The sequence below is a fragment of the Drosophila persimilis genome, unplaced genomic scaffold (genome assembly GCF_003286085.1).
Source record: "Drosophila persimilis strain 14011-0111.01,24,50 unplaced genomic scaffold, DperRS2 tig00000002-arrow-pilon, whole genome shotgun sequence".
NCBI lineage: Eukaryota > Metazoa > Arthropoda > Insecta > Diptera > Drosophilidae > Drosophila > Drosophila persimilis.
This window is the reverse complement of record NW_020825289.1, coordinates 18,016,462-18,038,702: the sequence shown is the minus strand read 5'-3', so window position 1 is coordinate 18,038,702 and position 22,241 is coordinate 18,016,462. Positions and strand designations below refer to the sequence as shown.

The following is a 22,241-nucleotide window of genomic DNA, read 5'->3' as shown; positions in this document are numbered from 1 at the left end:
TCATCGCTAATCAGCTGACACCGCGCTCAAATTTCCGCCTAAGCCGCTCTGTCATTTAAAACGCCTGGAAGTTTTAAATAAATAACGCGTGATTAGCGAAATTGTGTAGTGGAAAATCACAAAAATCTGGAGTGTTTTGGTAGAGCGGAAATAGTCGTTTGACTTGCGAAATAAAAGAGAAGAACCCTGGAAAGTGGTTGGTAATGTGTATGTATTTAGCGAGCACTAAAAACCAGTTGGTTCGGTGAAAGAGATTCAATAACGTGTTAAAAAAAAGAACAAATTGTTTTGTGTGTGTGTGTGTGCGAGCAGCAGCAGCAGCAACAACAACCTGGTCTGGGCTCTGAGTGTCTGATACGGGTACGTCCGCTTTCCTCGCTCATTAGCGGTGCTTTCTCGCGCGCCCAGGAGAGTCAAAGTCAAGTGGAATTCGGAAAACCTACAACTACGGCACCAGGCACCAGCCAAAACGATTATTGGCGAATTGATATACGCAGTCAAGTGCAGCCTGAGAGGAGGAGCATCAGCAGCAGTAGTGGCAGCAGGTGCGTATTGCAACCAACTTTCGATATTGACGTCTGATCTGGTCTGGGCTGTCACTTGTTTCCATCTCTGCTTGGTGGTGGTGCGTGGTGGCTTATACATACAAATTGGTTTCGTTTCTTTACTATTTTCCATTGTGGCAACAGCAGCATCAGCATCTTTGGCATTCATTCATTTGCCTAACATATTTTTTAGCAGTAAACAAATAAAGTGAAAGGTGCTTGGTGTCTGGGCTTATATTTTCCCATCTTTTGTGTAAGAAGTAGTCATGTGATTTCCCCCTCTCCCCCACACACACACACACAGCACATTTAACATGTAATTAGGTTCTGCAATTTCATTTTATTTATAAACCTCTGGGAAAGGGCAGTCCAGAAATCGTTGCAGTTTCGGTAGCTTATCGATTTTTAGCAGCTGCTGTACAACAGCTCTCATCCCGTCAGGGCGTGTCACATTTGGCAGTTAATTATTAACTTTAGTCGTTGACGGACAAGTGTTTTCCACTGCCTATGGGCACCACAACCACACCCACACTTATGTCATGTCATGCTCTACATTAGGAGAACCTCATGGAAAGCGGAAATGATTTCATACATCAGACCAACCCGAAAATATACCATATACACACATAATTTATTCCTATGTAACAGACATGCTCCCAAAACAATGTTTTGGCCATTCCCTGCCTCAAGTTCATTCAGATTCTTGTTTATGCTGGGCAACATACATATGTATGTTTGTACGAGTACCTACTGCAGATTGAGGTTGGGTCTTGGTCCTTTCAGGGTGCCGGCTGTCTTCAACAACTGCGTCGCCGCAAAAAAAAATTCCCTTTTGTTGGGGTGCAAAAAGCACGTTTTGCTGCCTCCCCAATTTCACGGCCAAATTGATTTTCCAACATCGAAATGAAGGAAAAGTAAAATTACAAAATACTGCTTGCGCAGCGAGACCGTGATGGGATGCCATAAAATAATAACGATTATAAAGAGAAAAATTTCACACAGCTGCTGGGCATTTCATTTTCGCAGCCAACACGCAAAGCAAAGTAGTATTTATTACAACTTTTGATTGTTTGCTATGCTTCTCAACTCCTAGCGAACGCTGGCCAAGAGCACGGAGCACGTGCCTCTACGCATTGAGTTTTCCTCCCAGACAAATTCTCAGGTTCTTTGGCAGTGGGGGCGACGAAAGAGCCAAGCATGACCAAAGAAACTCAAGACTTGGGCAATTTGTAGGCACATTAAATTGTTAACAAACCGTGAAGTTGGTCAGTGGGCTCCGAACGAAAAGAAATGCAAATGCAAAGCAAGGTTTTGTGGCTTAACATTTTTGGCAGAAGAAGATTTTGGAGAGAGTAACGTAACCGTTAGGTTCGTGAGAGAAGCTCGGAAATTGTTTGGATCTAGCGAAATCCTCTCCTTCTAGTTCCATCTGTACCTCTCCCTCCCTCTCTCTCTCTCTCTTTTCCATTGCCGTCCATTGGCCCATTGCTGGGTTACCTTTTGCCGTTCCATTCCTCGCCTCGTAACAGTTGTTTTCGTACGTGCAAATCGCATAGGCTCTCTCCTACTCTTCTCCCCTGATGCATCGGTGTCTCATTGTTGTTGCTGCTTCTCTCCGCTCTTCAAGCGGAAGCTACTCCATTTATGTAAATTGCTTGCGTGACATTTCAATACGCCGGGTATTTTATGAAAAGCGGCAGCGCAACGCCAAGAATCGGCTTCATTGTTGCAGTCAGAGCCAGAGCGGAGCCAGCCAGGGGTTGCCATGCCGACTGCCGACTGCCATTGTCGTGTCATGTTCGTAATCAGTTTAACTGTGCTTTTTATGGCCCGCTCTTTACGTTTCTTATGCGCAATCATATGTGCAATATCACTGCAATTACGCTTTTCCTATAAGTAGGGGATCATACATATGTACTACTCGTACTTGGAAAAAATCTCCGTTGAATTCAATTGTTAAACCTATTAATTTGCTCATTTCATCTCATACCTTTTAAAGGAATTTTGCCGAGAGATTAAGTTGAAAGGTGCTGCCGTGTTTGGTAATTTTAGCCCAAAACAGACTTGGCTACGGATCTTTTTTTCTCTTTTTTTGGAGTGGCTATAATTCGTTTGCTTAATTTGCTCATTCGTGCCCGGGGTTCAGCGAGGTGAAACGGTTAAATGTTTTCAAAACTTCTCCAGTATTTTGAGTGTATGTGTGGTCTCTGCATGTGTCCATTGTTATTTCGGTGTGCTGCCCGTGTCCCCCCCCCCACTGGCGTTTTGATATGCTCTCTAGGCGCTAGCGCTGCTGCTCCACATAAAGGGTGATTCGATACGACCGCGCAGGCACAGTGGTATAGGGCTGCAATGCAAATGAACCTGAGCCGAGTTCAGTGCACTGGATCACGGGCAACACCACCATCGACCGAATGATTCGACATTGGGTTGCTTTTTTTCGGTACAGAAAAACCTTACAAATATCAGAAAAGTATGAATAATGCAGTGGAGTTTACGAGTACCTAAAAACTAAAACTACAAAAAATCGTGTAAATCGTGTCTGTTAATGATAAACTAAAAAACTGTGCATAAATTATAGTTTTCGGTGCACATATTTATATATTGTACAGTAGCACTAATACGGGCTTTTGACCGTATTTACTTGTACTATTATCAGTGTCGTATAATCTGGGTCATCAGTGGATATTGTGATTTTTGTACACGAGTACAATAAAGGCTCTCTTACTTAAGTGATCTGCCAATGAGTGTCCACCCAAGAGAACTTTCACTTTACATACATACATACATATATCTTCCACGAAAACTAGCACTCATATACATACATACAGATGCATATGTATGTATGTATGTATCTCCAACATTTGCTTTGTCTCCCCCCAATATTCCCCCTCATTTTGCATCAGCTCAATTTTCTGCTTTGCCCACAAAATGTTGACTTTTGGAATTAAATTTCACCGTTTCCAAAGATCATAAGTCCGCTGGATCTCTCCCTCCCTCTTCCCCTCCCCCACCTTCAGCACCGTTGCCGGCGAATTTTGTGGAGCCGCAAAAATTGACCTAGTCAACGAAATGCGCGATCCCCAGCGACACATTCCCTCTCACCCTCTTTTCCCCACTCTACTAAGCTTTTGGGAGCTTTCAATATAGCTTTTATAAACTGTGCTCTTTGTGAAGAGAGGCTCTCTTAAACTGTAAAGCTCGTTTCTCTTTAGTTTGTGCTCTCTTGATGGGTTCATGGACTTATGTTTGTGGTTTGAAATCTCAAAGTTTGTTGATTCCATAAACATTGGAAAAGAAGTGCCCAACCTTTGTGTTTCCAAGGTTCCCCAAATATCGACATCACATCTTTTGGGAATGAATATAATAGATTGTAGGTACATTTCAATGTTCTAATTGTAGAAGGTACAGCCGTAAATACCATAGCAAAATGCATTTAGCCACGGAATGCCATTAATAAATAAATATGTTGGTAGTCAAATTTCAGTTTAAATGAAATTTGAAATCTGTCAATATGGAATATTATTATTCAGTCTCCCCTTATATATTCAGAGGTGCAGGATAGACCATTCCTTGTTGTTTTCGACACCACCAAGATTAGATAACTAGGCATTCCTTCATTTATTTTTCAAGATAGCCCAACCAAAGCTTACCTTACCCGTTTTACCCGAATATCTTTAGAGTAGGTTCTATAAATCGACTTAAAGTTGTTTATTTCCATAACTAATTAGTCAGTTGACAAAATTGCATTATATTGATTGCTGGTTCTGGATTTCCGCTGATATCAGAGCATCCCCCCTCCATACGACATAATAAAAACACAATAACAACCCTCTATCGCTATCCAATTCCACCACACGCGTCGCCTACTCGATTGTGTAAATGTTTTAATGGCTTTGTTTTCGTAAAAGTTCATTAAGAAAGAAAAAACTAAAAATTACTAAAGCCTTGGAAGAAAAATACAAAACAGAATCGAAATTATCGTTGGCTGTTGTTATTTTGAAGCGCACGTTCTTCTGTAGCCTGAAAAAAATGCATTTATTCTTTGTTTACTGCGAATTACAGATCTTCTATGTATAGCATGTACATACATACATATATGAATATGCTACCACAACACTCGGGGCGGGGGAGCAGCGTCGAGCCCCACGCCGGCCACCAATCAGAGGCGGGTAAACAAGTTGGAATAGAACAACAGCTACTGTTACTCGGTGGGGAGGGGGGGCACAAACAGCCGGCGACGCGGAAGCGTATTTAGTTGTTTACGCTTTATTCAAAGCAAAACAATTAACCCACAATTATGAAATCGCCAGAGAGAAAACTATCCAACGGGCGGATTGATCGGTCCAACAGCTTTTGAGGAGAGATCGATACCCTTAATGTGGAATTTCCCTTCCGACTAATGGCCCTGGTCGCTTAATTTATGATACCTCTGGCCATATAAATATTTTTTGTAGCTCGTTATCGATGCGTTGGCTTTTTGTTAAACAATTTGTTGAATTTCGCATAAACTTTTTTCCGCTAATCGCAACTTGAGAGAAGAGAGCATTGATCGCACAGCTCCGCACCGGTTTTTGCTCATCGAAGGGGGCCTGCCTGCCTGCCGGCCCTCCCCTGGTCACTTCCGCACAAGTTTATATGCTCAATGGCTTTATGCGAGGGTACTGCGTAAATCGTTTCACCGGTATACCATCAATATGTATCTGAAACTACGAATATTTCTATGTATTCTTGCTCCGAACCATTCAGAATCAGATCGGATTGGCTAAGGCGCGAGCGACTCACGCGCTCTCAACTATTTCGACCTTGGTGCCGGCGGTGGGTTATCTTTCTATCTATCCACTCGGCTCGCAGCTAGAAATAGTTGTTTTGCTCATGAATAACATACATATATTACAGAATGATCACCGCTCTCGTCTCCGAGTATACATTTGTATGTGTGCGCTTATATGTATGTGGCAATGGAGACACATATCAATTAAGGGGCTCGTCTCAAGTTGTTTTTCCTTAGATTGGACAGATGTGCTCTGTTGGATTCATAAACCATACACTACAGCAAGCAATCTCCCTGTACAAAAAGCAAATCAAAGAATGCCTTTCACTATCATTTAGATTAACCTGAGCCTATATATTTTTGGGATTTTTCATTGGTTTATCAAAATTATCAGTGTATCTGTATATATCCTGGAGCTGGAGCTGGAGCTGCATCTGGATTTGGATTTGGACACGACAGAAGCGTGTACGTACGTACAAGTGGGGCACACCATACGCACTGGAGTCCAGAGGCATCCAGAGGGCGGAAGGTTCATGAACTCCACTCCTCATCTCCATGAGGGCGACACACAGACATTGCGCCTATTGAGCGGAAGTGGTAAGGGGGATAAACAGAGAGAGAGAGAGTGAGAGAGTGGAGTGTGCTGCATGCCAACGATTGGCGTGAGTGATGATGGTCGCTTCCAGCTGATGGCATGGCATTTCACTGCAGGTTCAGTACACTTTGACGGACTACTACGGGCGGACGTTTTGCAGACCGATAAAGAGTCGTCACAAACATACAATATATCCCTTATCTTTGCCGTTGTCTTATCAGGCATTTGTCAATCTTATCGCTGGAAAGAACCAAACAAGAAATACTCAAATACTGAAATAGTTTGTGTGATATAAATGTGTTCAATTCCAATGTGATTTTCCGCCGTTTCTGCTGCTGCTGTGTGTTACAGGCTGGGTAATATTCCAAATTTGACTCTTAATTCCAGTGATTAATTACCGTTGCCGTTTGTGCCTAATTTAACAGAGAGAGAGAGAGAGAAAGAGAGAGCAGCAGCAGCAGCTGTTAAGCTTTTTCGTTGCTTTGCCTCTCGTGCATAACATAACCTCAAAGTGTAATCACTTTTCGTGTGACTAATTTAATATTTTAAACGAGCGATAAGCTGTCTTCTAATGATTGCTAATAGATCAATCAGCGAAACAGTGCAGATGTTAACCCTTGTGGGACGACCTCTGAATCATCGCTCCAAGGCACGTTTCCTGTTTGAAATTTACGACTTTTGAGTACACCGATTAGATAAACACCTACAATGTACATACATATATTTGGCTATGGTTATAGGTACTTTACTGTACAGTGTGCACTTTGTATAAACGTCGCCCAATCACTTTGACTAACCTGTAAACAACCTGCAACAAAAACAACAACAACTACTACTACTACTCACATCAGAATATAGCATCAACTACATACTACAAACAAGCATTGAATCCTAATCCGCCTAATCCCAAGAGATTCCACACCTTTTTCTACGCACACAGATCCAAGAGCAAGGTAACAGGATACAAGGATACAAGGACTCGATTCTGTACATGCCAGAGGATCATACAAAACAATACAATCGCAGACATTTCGGAGCAACCAGGACCGGGACCACCGCCAGTCATGCCGCTCTTCACGAGGAAAACCACCAAGCCGGGATCTGCCGCAGATAATGCCTCACAGAACAGCAACAACAGTGATGGGGGGAAGGGGCGTGCCTCTGGCGGACCCGCCACCATTCAGAACAACAATAACAACAACAACAATAACAGCAGTCCCGACTACTCGAAGCCCCCACTGGTGTTCCACTGCCAGCTGGCCCACGGCAGCCCCACGGGGCTCATCCACGACTTCTCGAGCGTGCGGGAGCTGTACCAGAAGATCGCCGAGTGTTTCGACATCTCGGAGAAGGACATTCTTTTCTGTACGCTCAACTCGCACAAGGTGGACATGGCCCGGCTGTTGGGGGGCCAGATAGGGCTGGATGATTTCATATTCGCCCACCGCAAGGGCCGGCCGAAGGAGATCGAGATTGTCAAGTCGCAGGAGGCCCTCGGGCTGACCATCACCGACAATGGGGCCGGCTACGCCTTCATCAAGCGCATCAAGGAGGACTCGATCATCGACCGCATCGAGCACATCTGTGTGGGCGATCACATCGAGAAGCTTGATGGCCAGAATATGGTGGGCAAGCGGCACTACGAGGTGGCTCGCATGCTCAAGGACATTCCCACGGGCGATACCTTCACGCTGCGGCTGGTGGAGCCCGTGCGGAGCGGTTTCCAGGGAATTGGGCCGCGCAGCCAGTCCCGGGCCACGGGCAGCGCCGGCGGTGGACGAAACTACGGCAGTGGCAAGGAGACGCTCCGTTTCAAGGCCAACGGAAATGCACAGATCGAGCCAAAGTTCGACGAGGCCACGGTGGCCGGGATCGATGCCATCAATAATCTGCTCGAGTCCTTCATGGGCATCAACGACACGGAGCTGGCGTCGCAGATCTGGGATTTGGGCGACAAAAAGTCCAACTCAATGGACTTTGCCGAGTCCATTGACAACTCAGACCTCGAGTCCTTTGGCTTCACCGACGACTTCATCATCGAACTCTGGGGTGCTATAACGGATGCCCGCCGCAAGTCCACGACCAGCCCCAAGTAGGGGCCGGCCCGACCCGAAGGTTGGGAATCGGGAACTGTGCGCATGCATTTTATATTGACTATTGACTTGTTTAGGAACCAATAAAAAGAAAACACACAGAAACCATTAGAGAAACTAAGAGCCCAAGCCAAGCCCATGCAGAAGAGCCTTTTCTGTTGTTCTTAACTATTGCTATTATCATTAAAATATGTTTTGATTAAAACTGAGTTACTATATCATATCCATATAGCCTGCATGTGTTGTCTGCCTTTGCCAATTATTTTGTATTTGTATCACGATAAAGTATTTATTATTTATATTCCTTTACACGAAGGAAGGGAAGGTCGGAGCTATCTATAGTATATTTTTTGTACAAGTTTCTTCAATGTACATATTTTTTGCATACCATACGTTTAATTACTATATATTCAGTAGTTTTATTATTTAATCGTTTCGTTTTATGAATAAATTTAAATTATTTAAATTATGAAAAATCACCTTCCTCTTGGCTTTATTTATCAGTTTTTGTAGTATTGATTTTTGGATTCGCTTAAACATTTTAAAATTACATATATTCTTTTATTCATAAATACAAGCATGAACCTTTGCGCCTCGTAGGCGTGGTCCATCATTTGTTGGCACACATCAGCAATTTGTAGACGGCCAGGACGGACAGACGGACACTCTGTGAAAATATTCCACGGTCCGAAACGGTGACGAATTTGGATGGTTCTTCTTTTCTTTTTAAACATGCTTTGACCATGGGCCGGCCGCGCTGTTTCGTGGACTCATTAGTAGTCGAATTCTATTGCTCAACGATTGTATAATTCGTATAAGTGGAACATTTCCTGTATAATCGGAGATCAAGGTAATAGTGTGGTGGTGTGGTACCCTGTAAACAACTGGAAGTGACGTACATCACCAGATCACCCGAAAAACGACACGCTTTAATTTGTTTACGAGTGAATTACGAGAACACATGCAGAAAAAGCTCTCTCGATTGCAACAATAGCAACAACAAAATGCCAAAACATGAACAGCTGCGACCGAGCAGCTGATAAGCACAGTTATTAAGTCGAGGGAAACGAGACGATGAGAGAGAGAGAGCAGCAAGTCAGACATGAGAGAGAGATGAGGGAGAGTGAATAAAGCAGCTGCTTTATATACTTATATATACATACATATATGTGCTTGTGCATAGCCATAGCAACAACTACAAGTTACATGACTTTCCGGTTTTACCTGTTTTGTTTTTGCCCCCAAGGCGAGCTTTTGCTCTTAAATAACACTGCTCTCTCTCTCGCTCTCGATGGCCCCTCCACAAGCAGGTACTTAATTCGATTAGTTTAACTTTTTCGTCGCTCAGTTCTGCCCCAGCAGTCGTCGGAGCAACAACTAAAAACAACTAAACCCAAAAGCAACTACACGGAACAACAGTACAGCAGCAGAGAACACCACCAAAAACATTGTGAAAATACAAGAAACACACGATTATTGTATTGTCTGTCAAGTGAACGCCAAAGAGTCGAGTGCTGGAGGAAATAGAGTGAGACTTGTGATAGTTTCTCGCTAGTGTTTTCAAGGGCACCTCAACAAACACACTGCTGCTGCTGCTGAAAACTGAACTGAAACCATAATAAAATATTTCATACACATCGAAAGCAAGGTAGTGTAGTGTAGTGGCGCACTGCATATGACATGTGTAGCGAATAAGTGAAATAAAATTTCCATTATACTAGAGATGGCTTCGAGAACGTTGAACATACGTCTGCATTCGGGTCGGCCACAGAATTCTTGGCAAGCAAGCACCTCTATTCTATTAGACTTTGGGCCCCGCGTTTGTTTTTGTTTGCTCGCGCGCGCGCGTCTCTTTCGCTTGCCTTCTGATTTCCTCCGAGTGTTTTCTGGACTTTGATCGTGACTCAACAGAACCCCAGACCAGACCCCTACAAATAATATAACTCAAATAAACACTGAACTCTGGGCATGTGATTACCGTTGGCAGCGCGATTTGATCAGTTTCAAACAGAAAAAAACTAGGCGAGCTTTCAAAAGTTGCAATATCTCGTACTGCATTTGAAACTTCTTTATCTTCTGGAATTGAGTCAGAGCTGTGTCAGAGTCGAAATGCGACTCCTTTGTCGTCCGTTCTCTGAATGGATAACGAATGAGTGCCTTGGCCTTTGTCTGCTACATTTCTGTTAAAGTTTTGTTATAGCCCCCCCGCCCGATTCTCTCTAAAAATTGTGTAATTACGGTGCTTCGGGATGCGTTTTCCTTGGGCTTCTTTCCATTTCCATCGAATGTTGTTTGGCTTTGCTCTGCAGTTTCGCAGGTGAAAGTGAGGCAGGGCCCACAACGCGTGACAGATGGCGTGATCGGCTGTGATGTCTGATCTCGCATCCAGTGATTCGGGAGCACAGCTCAAAATCGAGTATATGCATAAGAAGTAGCATTTTTGAGAATGGAATTTCGCTTATCATTCTGATTTGGCATTAATCTTTGCCAGATTGTTAGCTGGAAAGTACAACCATTGTTCAAATGTTCTGTTCGGTTGGCTTGATGGACATTGAACTCCATTCCCGTGCTTGAGTGTCTCGCTATTTTCGCTCATTGCTTCTTGTGTGAACGTAGATTCATTTATTCGATGTGATGTGTACGTCGCATGATGTTTTCCGTGCTGTGCTATGATTAATACACACGCAGGAACACATGGAGCAGAGGTGGGGACCCTACCCTGCTCTGACGCTACTTACTCCATGTTTTATCACGCCACTCACTGGAATACTGGAATCGGTGACCACAGCTGATAAGAGGGGCTTTTACAACACCAATTCGATGGGAACGAACGAACACTCATAAATCGGTAATCATAAATAGTTTTGCCACAGATGGCATAATAATAGCGGTCGGTCGTCGGGGTCCTACCTTGAACTTGCCTCGCAATACATGATTAAACAAAGGCTGTGCTGTCCCCTCCACCTCGCGCATGCAGCACCCCTGTGGATGGCGGGATGTGGCTTTTGTATGTTTGCCTTCCCATTACCACCCATCCACCCCCCTATCCATTCAAACACGCCTTGACTTTGAGCACTTTAAGCAGAAACAAAGACAAAAAAAAAAGCTAAAAATAATTGAATGCAAAAGTTCTTCTGTTTCTGTGGGCATTGTTGCGGTTTCAACAGCCAAAGGACGGGATGCACTTGCACTCTGATGCAATTTGTCTATTTTCAAAAGGCACTGTGAACGCGTTGCCAACGGGGGAACAAATGTCAGAAATAAGCGGTGCAGATTACTCATATTTTCAATCTTGCAATGCCATTTTACAGTTGCCGCAATTCAGCGAGAGTTTAGTGTGCAAAGTCCACCGCCAAGAAGCGGCGTATTTGACCGCCTTCCAATAAAAATGGCCCCCATATAAAACTCTACAGGGAACACACTAAAACAGCAGAAGCAACACATTCTTAGGTGCGATTGCGATTAGACAAGAAGATTAGAACAAGGCCAACCACAAAGAAAGGGGAGGAGAACGAGGAATTGCCAAATCAGCCTAATCACCCAAAAGGAACGGAAAGGAAACCAAATCAGATCAAAGATGAACAGCCTGGCGCGCGTCTTTAGCAACTTCCGGGACTTCTACAGCGAGATCAATGCGGCAACCTTGACGGGGGCCATCGATGTGATCGTGGTGGAGCAGAAGGACGGGGAGTTCCAGTGCTCGCCCTTCCATGTGCGCTTCGGCAAGATGGGTGTGCTGCGCAGTCGCGAGAAGGTGGTAAGTAGATCGCAAATATTTGAACTCTGGAACTGGAAATAAGACAATCGATGGCATGGCCTCTCCACAGGTGGATATCGAAATCAATGGCGCCCCCGTGGACATTCAGATGAAGTTGGGCGACGCCGGCGAGGCCTTCTTTGTGGAGGAATGCCTCGAGGATGACGACGATGAGCTGCCAGCGAATCTGGCCACATCGCCCATACCCTTGAGCTTCATGAATCTGCGGGAGCACGGCAACGACACCATGGAGGACATCAGCGGTGTGACAGCCGACAAGTAAGTGAAGCCCAAAGCCCACGGCAGATTCCCACCAGCGCTAGATTCATTTGCCAACCCATTTTAGAAACGCTAGCGAGGAGCTGCAGATTCCCTTGCCGCTGCCGCGACGCAACTCCATTGACTTCTCCAAGGAGGAGCCCAAGGAAGCGGCCGCAGATGGCAATCATTTCGAGAATCAGGCCTCTGACTACACGAAGCGCAGGTAGACAAGTGCTTTCCGTATCTCTCTTGGCATCCGGTTGAGCAGACCAAAATAACCATTTGATCTCTTGTAATCCCGAAAAGGCACACAGACAATACACTGGAGCGGCGCAATCTGAGTGAGAAGCTCAAGGAGTTCACCACACAGAAGATACGTCAGGAGTGGGCGGAGCACGAGGAGCTCTTCCAGGAGAAGAGCGAGAAGAAGCCAGCAGAAGCAGAGCTGGAAAAAGATAGGCAGCCCGAGGCGGGGGAGGAAGTGGAAAAGGAGAAGGAAAAGGAGCAGCCCAAAGCCGATATTACCGTGTCTTCGGTGGCGGCCAGCGAGGTCGTCAAAGATGTGTCCAAGAGCAAGACCAAGAAGCGGCGCAAGAAGACGCAGATGAAGAAGAATGCACAGCGGAAAAACTCCTCGAGCAGTTCTGTGGGTAGCGCTGCCGGCGGCGACGTCACCACCACCAAGGAGGGCGTGGCGACAGTGGACAACATTGATGAGGGCGATGCCACCGCCCCCGCCACCGCCGTGGCGATCATCGCCGCCAACAACTCGGCCAACTCCTCATCCAACGACGAGCTTCCCTCAGCCTCACTGCTCACGGCCCACACCGGGATCGACAGCGCGAAGGACGACGAGCCCAAGGCAATCGCAAACCCAACGGCGAAGCAGCGTCTAGACCTGGATATGTACTTCTTCAGCGATACAGAGATCACTGGGCCATCGGGCGGCGCTACCAACCGTCCCCCCAGCCCCTTTCAGAGCGATAGCGAGCTGGAGACAACGATACGGGCACGGGATCAGCGCCAATTCGACCAGACCGCTGCCAATTGGAATTGGGGCGAACTGCCCGACCAGGCCAAAACGGAGTCGATCAATGAAGCCGATGCACAGCAGGTTGATCGACAATCGATGCTCAGCAACGTGTTTAGCTTCATGAAGAAGGCCAATCGGCTGCGCAAAGAGGTCGGCAACGAGGCGGGAGACATATATCTATCCGACTTGAACGAATCCATGGATCCGGAGATGGCGGCCCTCTATTTTCCCAGTTCCAAGTTGAAGGAGGGCTCGACAGCCACGATCCTGGAGGAAGATCGGGAGAGCGGCAACGGCACCAGCCTGCCACACTCGCCCAGCTCCCTGGAGGAGGGTCAAAAGAGTATGGACTCGGACTTTGATGAAAACAAACAGCAGCGTGACAAAAAGTAGGAGTTTTCCGCTAAGGAAACTCGTTCAGAGACTAATTAGACGCCATTCTTTTTGTGTTGCAGATATTTGGACTTTGTGGCCATGTCCATGACTGGCATGCCAGAGCACGGAGGCCCCCCCTCGGAGGAGGACTTTGACCGTCATCTGGTCAGCTACCCGGACGTAAGTATCTCCGTTGTGCTCTGTGTTCGACTACGCTGCACATCACTGCTGCACCTGCACCTGCACCGCCTCATTGCCTGTTGCATCGTTTAACAAGTCTTTACATCTTTTCCCATGCCATGCCCTCATACGAATTGCCAATGCCAATGCCTGTGCCTGTGCCTATGTTGTGCCGTGCCATGCCCGAGCAGGTATGCGCAAACCCCAGTCTGTTCTCATCGCCAAACCTAGTCGTACGTTTAAATGGCAAATACTATCCCTGGACGGCAGCATGCCCCATTGTAATGACAATGATTGCCTTCCAGAAGCCACTAACCGAAGTAAGTCTCACTGTCCAGCCTCTTTTGTGTGAGTCTCCTGCTCTTGCTCCTTGCTCTGCTAATGTTTCTCCCACTCCACTCTGTTCTGCTCTGCTCCTCAGGATGCCATTGAACAGCTCATGTCGCAAACTGGCGAGGGCGGTAAGCAGGAAATGCCCGAAGCTGCCCAGGCCGGGCCTGCGGGTCAAACAAAGCGCTACTGGTGGAGCTGGAGGCGCCCACAGGATGTGGCGCCTAACCGTGTCAGCCACGACTTAGCCCCCAGCAAAGACGAGAAAGGTAAGATCCTGAAGCCCCCCTACTGACCGTGGAATTGGAATTTGTATTCTCCTTTCCCTCAGATGGTGATAATGCTGCAGCTGTAGCCACGCAAACATCACGACCACTCTCCCCCACGGACAATAGCGAGCCGACGCCAAGCAAGAGCGACTCTCTGGCAGAGAATGCAGAGAACACCTCGGCGCTGGTCGACAACCTCGAGGAGCTGACTGGCGCCACAAACAAGAGCGATGAACCCAAGGAGCGCTACAAGAAATCCCTGCGCCTTAGCTCGGCAGCCATTGTAAGAACTCGAGTTACGCCCGAGCGTCATAGCAGACTCTTAACCGTCTTCCTCCATTCGCAGAAAAAACTAAACCTTAAAGAGGGCACAAACGAGATCGAGTTCAGCGTGACGACTGCTTACCAGGGAACGTCGCGCTGCAAGTGCTACTTGTACCGCTGGAAGCACAACGACAAGGTGGTGATCTCGGACATTGATGGGACCATTACCAGGTCCGATGTGCTGGGCCACATATTGCCGATGGTCGGCAAGGACTGGGCCCAACTGGGAGTGGCACAGTTGTTCTCGAAGATCGAGCAGAACGGCTATAAGCTGCTTTACCTGTCGGCCCGTGCCATCGGCCAGTCCCGACTGACACGCGAGTATCTGCGCTCGATCAGGCAGGGTAATGTGAAGCTGCCCGATGGGCCTCTGTTGCTGAATCCCACCTCCCTGATATCGGCATTCCATCGCGAGGTTATCGAGAAGAAGCCGGAGCAGTTCAAGATCGCTTGCCTGTCGGACATTCGGGATCTCTTCCCCGAAAAAGAGCCCTTCTACGCCGGCTACGGCAACCGGATCAATGTAAGTGCATGGAGCCCCATCAGTGTCAGTGGCAGCTGACCCCACCATTTGATCTATTTGCAGGATGTCTGGGCCTATCGGGCTGTGGGCATTCCTATAATGCGCATCTTCACCATCAACACCAAGGGCGAGCTGAAGCACGAACTGACCCAAACATTCCAATCCTCGTAAGTAGCGGGCGGACTACAGATCTGTATCTGTTAGCTTGTATCTCCCATGTATCTGCATATGTACATACACATATATGGTTCCGGTGTTTTCCCCATAACTGATAACTGAAAAACTCATGCCACACATTCGATAATGCAAGCGATAATCACGATAACGATAACCAAAAGCCAATCGATCGTATTAACTCCATCATGTACCGCCAGGTGTCGCCTCAAGATCTCCACACGCGTTTGAATGTATCCTCCTCTCCTCCTCTCCTGACTGTGTAGTGTTGTATTCATTATACTGCCCTCCTCCTCCTTCTCAGCCGCACTTTACTCAATCAATCAATCAATCAATCAATCGATCGATTCAAGCATTTTTCGGTTGTCAAATTTATACAGTGGCTACATCAATCAGTCGCTAGAAGTCGACGAGTACTTTCCCCTGCTCACCCACAATGATGAGTACGAGTACCGCACGGATGTGTTCGACGACGACGAGTTGGAGGACGAACTACAGTTTAGCGATGACTACGATGTGGATGCAGAGCCCGATCTGAGTGACGATGACGACGATGATGATTACGATGATGATTTTGCCGAGCAGTTGGCAGATGACATCATCATTATGCGAAGCCGCCGTGTGTCGACCAAGAACGAAGTGGCCTTGCTGCCCTCACACGGCAACCTAACGTGGCTGGATTCCTAGACCATGTAACCATAACCAGAACCCTGCCCTAGTCCTTCTTAGAAGGTTGTGGGCAGCTGGAATGAAATGATGATGAATGAATTGTGATAAGAGTTTTCTGAGAGAGCTATTAGGAGTGTCCGTGTCCCATGTTTGTTGTGTAGTAGTGCCGGGGGGCGAAGCTCTCGGGCCAGTCGTAAGTTTTGAAAGTATTTTGCTCAGCAGCAGCAGGCCTAAATGTTTAGCTTTAAGGAAGAAGAGCGGAACGAAAAGTACCTTTTGGATATAGTCCTATCCTACTATATCTATAGCCATATACCCAATAAACGATATCAATATGTTCGCAGTGATGGAAACATTTGTTTTTGGTGGCTTCGAATCGATTGCGCAAAATGTGGCATGAGTTTTAGGTGCACCAAGGCTCCGTATTTCGATGGAGATCAGGAATATGTACATATATTGTTCATTTGTACACACGCCTAGCCCAGGCGGGCACGTAATTGCAATATCTATAAATCGTAGCACAGGCTGAGGCGCCCGATCACGCTCCCATGCTCCCATGCGGTTGCATACTCTTGGGAGGCGCACAAAGTCACCCTCTCGATCACCCTTTACCAACTGCTTGGGGGCTCCTGCAGCAGTAGCGCTATCATAGTTACCCCACTCATCCGATCCGTCTCTCTGACACGTGTTCTTCCAGATACTGCAGCATGACGTACATTGTGGATCAGCTATTTCCCCCGGTGAAGCTCGACGAGGCCGCCACTGAATTCTCCAACTTCAACTACTGGCGCGACCCCATACCCGACCTGGTTATACCCGAGCTGGAGACGGCGCTGGTACCGCCGAGCCCTAACGTTGATAAAGCCACACTGCGACCCATTCCCGAGAAGTAGATCATACACCACTAACATAACATAAATAGATTCATACCCCCAATACATACTATATATATATATATTTATATGTGCAACTATAAAACTATATAGCACGTGGATCCATTTGAAATTGATTTACCTAGCTTCAAATTCTAGATGTGCTTACCAAAAATACGAGTATCGATATGTCGTTTGTATAAGCTTAGCAAGGATTCAAGATCCCCATACGCAACCCGCCATTTCGCCTTGTTTGAGTTTCCTTATTTGATAAAGAATTAGATATGCTGTACCCTTACTGTAAGTTCCTTTCAGACTCGTGCAAGTTCTTAGAGTTTAATAAGATGGAATATAAAAAGAATGTGTATTCCAAATGCCGGTCTGGAGTTGTGATTTATGATTTCATTATGTTCCGTATGTGATCATTTAAAATTAGTTTATTGTGATGACGGTTTTTATTTGGAGTTTTTCTGAAAACTATGCTTTATACCTTACCTATTATATACGAGTATATTAAAATATGCCTAATCTAATTAATAGTGTGATTCAATACAAATAAATGCTTCAAATTTAAACAAACGTGTCCTATTCCTATTCCTGTTTCTAGGTCTGGGTCTGGGTCTGGTACGTTTCCAGAGAAAAGACAGACACCTGATCTACAGCTGATTATGCCCTGGCCGGCAGGCACCACAGTGTCGTCTCTCTGTCGCCAGTTCCCATGAAAAACTCAAATTGCAGTGGAAAATTTTGAAATGTGGGTGCAGAAATCGACGGCCAGACCACCACAACTCGTCTATGATGGGGTGAGGGAATGCTCTGTGTGCGTTTTGCAGGAGCCTCATAGGGGGGCAGATTTCATTTGGTAGCGTAATTTTGCCAATTCAATTAATGCTCATTTAATGCACGGTAGACGGTACCCATCATCCAGCATCCCAGCATCATATTGGCATACAAAGGCATACATAAACCACAAAGTGGACACTTTAAGTGACACAAATGGTCGTCTGACCACAAATTCAGTGGCTTAGCCATAGAATTCGTGAGGAGGGTCCCAAATTCGTAAACAGAATGCTCTTTTGGTTCAGTTTAGTTTTAATTTTCCTACCCTACAGATGTTGTTCTTAGGAATCGCGCGTCATGCGGCAGGGCCCCTCGGTCCGCTGGGCGACGTTTCTGCCTTACTTTGGTTTTACTGGGGTCATTGAGTATTTATATTCTGGAACTTTCTACTAGTCCCCCCTTTATCACAGCCGACGCCTATGCTAAGTACTCGTAAGTAGGAAGATTTAGCTGTAGCCCCACTGCAGACCACAGATTTCTCTGTTTATGATAATAATGCTCCAACAGGGACAGGGGGGCAAAAAACAGCTGATCGGCCATCCTTCTACGGCACTACGATACTCTGGATGAGGCATACCGAGAATTAATTGCAATTAGTTATTTCTCGGTAGATGCCTGCAATTGATTTAATTTCTAAAAACGAAATGTACATTTATGCACATGCTGCATAGCGGCTGCGTGTACCCAGTGCTCAAATATGTTATAGGTTACATGTAAGCCCACTCATTCAGAAGCCTGGTCTTTATGTATGATCTCGGCGACAGGGTCAACCAATAATTGGGAGAATCGGCTTCTGTGCTGCTCAGAGACAGCTAGGAATAGCCCTAGGAATCCCTAACTAATTAATCTCTATCTATATATGCGATATGTCCAGGTTATAGCCTCCTTAGTTGAGCTCTAATTCAACGGAGAAAAATTCCATAATGAGGCTTAAATTATTCATAGCGAGTGCAACTCAATTGAGCGCCACTCGAAAATCGCCGCCCCCACAATTGAGTGCGGCAGAGGCGTCGGCGTCAGCGTCCACACGCGGCGAAGGTATAAAAGATGGAGCCCGGCAGTCCACAGACAACAGTTTCCACTTGGAGAGCATACAGCAAGCAGCCAATTCTAAGCCGAGTCCAATCTTAAAGAACAAAAAAAACTTTGCAAACATGAAGAACGCCGTTGCCATTTTGCTATGCGCCGTGATCGGTCTGGTGAGTAGCATCTAATGATGACGGAGAGAGGGAGCTCTTATCCGCTAATCCCTAATCCCCCATATAACACAGGCTTCTGCCGCCGACGAGTACAAACTGCGCACCGCAGAGGATCTGCAGACTGTCCGCAAGGAGTGCGGCGAGGCCAACAAGGTGACTGAGGCGCTGGTGGCCAAGTACAAGACGTTCGAGTATCCCGACGATGAGATCACCCGCAGCTACATCCAGTGCATCTTCCACAAGTTCGATCTGTTCGACGACACCAAGGGGTTCAAGATCGACAATCTGGTGGCCCAGCTGGGCCAGGGCAAGGAGGATAAGGCAGCGCTGAAGGCCGACATCGAGAAGTGCGCCGACAAGAACGAGCAGAAGTCTAGCGCCAACGCCTGGGCCTTCCGTGGCTTCAAGTGCTTCTTGGGCAAGAACTTGCCCCTGGTTCAGGCTGCCGTCCAGAAGAACTAGGACCTTGGACACGCCGTCCAATCTTAGAATCTAGCAATCCCGAACGGCCTTCTCGGGCTCTGCAGTTTCTACAATTGAAAGAAAAGCCATATAATAAAGTGCTTAAATGAAAATGAAGTATCCTTTATTCTTTTCTTTAACATGTTTTGAATAATTTATTTGTTTGATATTGCTGCTGACTGGTCTGGCTGCGGCACAGCTACTGCTGCTGCTGCTCCTTCTTCTAGCTGGATGGCTGTCTGGCTGGCTGATGGAGGAGCAGGGTTTTATTTCCCAAATTTGTCCCGCCCAAAGGAAAGGCGTGAACGCTTGCTTGTTTAATTCGTTTATATTTGTCATCTTGTTTCTTCTTCTTGACAGAAAAATGCAATATTTTCTTTTCTTTACTCTATATATTTTTTTTCGAATATATAAACGTAAGACCGGTAATTTCATTATTTTTCTCTTTTATCTATTTTGTGGTTTTCATTTTATTTATTTTCCAAGTATTTTGTCGTCTTTTAGTCTATTGCATTTTAATTTTTTCATCCTTCTTTTACTCGAGTTTTTGCCATCTTTTAACTTCTTTTCTTTTCGCTTGTGGTTCTCTTTTATATATATTTTCTCCACTTCTCTCGAGTTGTATGCTTTTTTTGTTTGGATTATCTTGATTTATTTTCGTTCGGTTTTTGATTTTTTATTTGAAAATAAAAATATATGAAAAGAGGGGTGTTTGGTGTTGGGTGCTTCAAAAAACATTATAGCCAAGTCCATGTTGATTTTTTTTGTAGATTTTGTTTTCTTCTTTTTCGCCTGTTTTGTAAATATATTTGCTTGCCGCTGTTCTTTTTTTAAATTATTATTAAAACAATTCTTATTAATTTTTTTCTGGCATTTTCTCTTGTTTGGGTTGTTTTCTCTTTTCTTTTCTATTTTATTTGTTTTCTATTTAGCAAAGAAGTTTGGCAATAAAATAATGTTTTTTGAAATAAATTGGTAAAAAAATCTGAAATCAAACATTGATTGTATTAAAGAAATATTCAGTGTGGTCATAGCAAATGCACGCATTATCAGTCGCCCCATGCAGGCTGCAGGCATTGGCTTTGGCATTGATCAGGTAATATCTATCAGTCGGTCCATATACACGTAACATACAATTATACTATACGAATAGTATCGGCCACTGCCAAGTGGAAAGTGGAAAGTAGTCCCCCCAAAGTTAGCACAGTTTCTGTTCAGAGTTTCAGTTCGGTGTTCGGTTCGCACGAGTCCGGATTGAAATGGTGGACTTACCTTACTAGTGGGTTCTATTTAACAATTATCAGTAGGGAGCATAGTAGTTGGCACGGCCGCGGTAACCCCTTCTGAAACGAAACACAGACCGGAATTAGCGCACTCCACTCGGGGGAACGGCTGTATGGTTGGCAATGCCACACTTACATTGCTCGACGTGCGCCTCGGAAGGTGGAATGGCAGCAAGCCCTTGAGGCACGAGCTCCTCGCCCTCGGAAGCTGCCGCGGGCAAAGCGGTTTGTGGTGGAAAGGCCTGGCCGGTTTGTGCGCTTTGACATGACCTGGAATCAGACATAAAATCAGAAAAATGTCAAAATAATTCCCAATACTCGAAATGAGTCATGAGGAAGCTTTCTCTCACCTTGATCTGTCGACCTCTGAACAGGGTTTCGTTCATGGCCAGGGCCGTCTCAACGAACTCCTTTGAGCCAAACTCAATGAAGGCAAAGCCCTTGGGATGGCCGTCAGCTTTGTTACACAGGATTGTGACACGGTTGATGGTGCCGCATCCATGAAAATGTGCTTCGAGCTCCTCCGCAGATGCTCCGTAGTCCACATTCCCCACATAGACGGACCTCGTGTCGATCTCCTGCTTCTCCTCGAGGGAAAGCGGCACTGCAGCAAGACCGGTTGTGGATCCACCGGCCATTTGTTTGTCCACTTCGGACTGCATTTGCTTGATTTTTTCTGCCTCCTCCTCCATCTCTTTGACACGGGCCTTGATAGCCTCTAGCTCGGGGTCGATTTGCATACTGCCTTCCTCCTTTGTTGCACAATTGTTTAATATGGGAATAATGCAAATTGGTTAGCTGTATTAAGAGTATACTTCTGGAACGCCCAAAACTTTGCAGACAATGAATGGGGAGACGCGCAACGACGCTTCGAAAATGGCTGCCGTTTTGGCTTTGAGCTTTGTGCCGCCAAAAGCTTTTCCCGAGAAACTCTGTGCTTTTGCAAAACGAATACAAAACTCGTTTGGCTCCTCCGAACGAACCCCACTTACCTCAGTCTCTGTCACAATTTCAGTCTCCTGCTCGCCATTGGTCTCTTCCATCGACTCCAAGAGCTGGTCCTCGTTCAATGAGATATCTTCATCAGCCATTTTGCTAATTTTTGTGAGTGGTTTTTGGTTTTGTTTACGTTCAGCAAGCTTTTCACTCTAAGCGTAAAAGCTCTCGGCGGCTTCTAAAGTGCGGTATTTATCGTAGCTCACTGATATTGAGAGAGGGCGGCGCGGCCGCAAACGAGAGAGTGAGAGAAAATTAAATTAGCAATCTTTGGACACAAATATTCACTTGTTAGTTAGTTCATTGCTCGAAAGTATTGCACAATGCCAGAAAAACTTTACACGGCGTGTCGATTTAGCAATTCATAACTCACGTAGGAAAAGTGTACAAAGGGTGCTGACGTTTTGCCTTTGCTCAAAATGGCCGCTGCCCAGTCTATTCGACGCACGCACTGTACAAAATATTATTTGTAGATTTCCGAGAAACGATTCTTGTTGGATGTGCTGCTACGTTTGTTAACAGGCTAAACTACTATTTCCCTCAGTTTTAAAATGCGCAATTTGTTATTATTTTCAAAAAGAACACACGAAAATTTTGCCACCGAAATTATATTCGTTCGGCCTCGTTGCTAGGGTTGCTCGTTGTTGATATATCGAGTATATCGAATATATTCCGACACACTTACAG

General features: G+C 45.8%; 4 protein-coding genes across 9 annotated transcripts; 3 read left to right on the top strand and 1 right to left on the bottom strand.

Moving 5' to 3' along the window:
- Positions 1-279: 279 nt before the first annotated feature.
- LOC6592748 (PDZ domain-containing protein GIPC3) lies at positions 280-8,420 on the top strand. The gene is made up of 2 exons (XM_002017774.2): positions 280-545; positions 6,855-8,420. Exon 2 carries the CDS (start codon positions 6,979-6,981, stop codon positions 8,008-8,010), a length of 1,032 nt encoding a protein of 343 aa, XP_002017810.1. The 5' UTR covers positions 280-545; positions 6,855-6,978; the 3' UTR covers positions 8,011-8,420.
- Positions 8,421-11,584: 3,164 nt separating this feature from the next.
- Positions 11,585-17,289, top strand: LOC6592749 (phosphatidate phosphatase LPIN3). Of its 5 annotated transcripts, none has more exons than XM_026986987.1 (11): positions 11,585-11,764; positions 11,835-12,043; positions 12,111-12,248; positions 12,332-13,447; positions 13,514-13,613; positions 13,805-13,933; positions 14,035-14,212; positions 14,275-14,495; positions 14,559-15,059; positions 15,123-15,226; positions 16,600-17,288. In XM_026986987.1, the coding sequence occupies exons 1-11, from the start codon at positions 11,585-11,587 to the stop codon at positions 16,793-16,795; spliced, it is 3,072 nt and encodes a 1,023-aa protein (XP_026842788.1). In that variant the 3' UTR covers positions 16,796-17,288. The 5 variants fall into 5 exon arrangements, with proteins under 5 accessions (XP_026842788.1, XP_002017811.2, XP_026842791.1 ...); XM_002017775.2 differs by lacking the exon at positions 16,600-17,288 and adding an exon at positions 15,614-16,255; XM_026986990.1 differs by lacking the exon at positions 13,805-13,933 and having other exon boundaries at positions 16,600-17,289.
- A 1,424-nt stretch (positions 17,290-18,713) lies between these two features.
- LOC6592761 (general odorant-binding protein 99a) lies at positions 18,714-19,392 on the top strand. Its single transcript, XM_002017777.2, has 2 exons — positions 18,714-18,813; positions 18,886-19,392. Exons 1-2 carry the CDS (start codon positions 18,769-18,771, stop codon positions 19,273-19,275), a joined length of 435 nt encoding a protein of 144 aa, XP_002017813.1. The 5' UTR covers positions 18,714-18,768; the 3' UTR covers positions 19,276-19,392.
- A 453-nt stretch (positions 19,393-19,845) lies between these two features.
- LOC6592762 (polyadenylate-binding protein 2) lies at positions 19,846-22,153 on the bottom strand. Of its 2 annotated transcripts, none has more exons than XM_002017778.2 (6): positions 21,928-22,153; positions 21,551-21,759; positions 20,909-21,310; positions 20,695-20,828; positions 20,548-20,618; positions 19,846-20,260 (listed from the first exon to the last, which is right to left on the bottom strand). In XM_002017778.2, the coding sequence occupies exons 2-5, from the start codon at positions 21,647-21,649 to the stop codon at positions 20,576-20,578; spliced, it is 678 nt and encodes a 225-aa protein (XP_002017814.1). In that variant the 5' UTR covers positions 21,650-21,759; positions 21,928-22,153; the 3' UTR covers positions 19,846-20,260; positions 20,548-20,575. The 2 variants fall into 2 exon arrangements, with proteins under 2 accessions (XP_002017814.1, XP_026841306.1); XM_026985505.1 differs by having other exon boundaries at positions 19,848-20,260; positions 20,548-20,615; positions 21,928-22,151.
- Between the last annotated feature and the right edge of the window lie 88 nt (positions 22,154-22,241).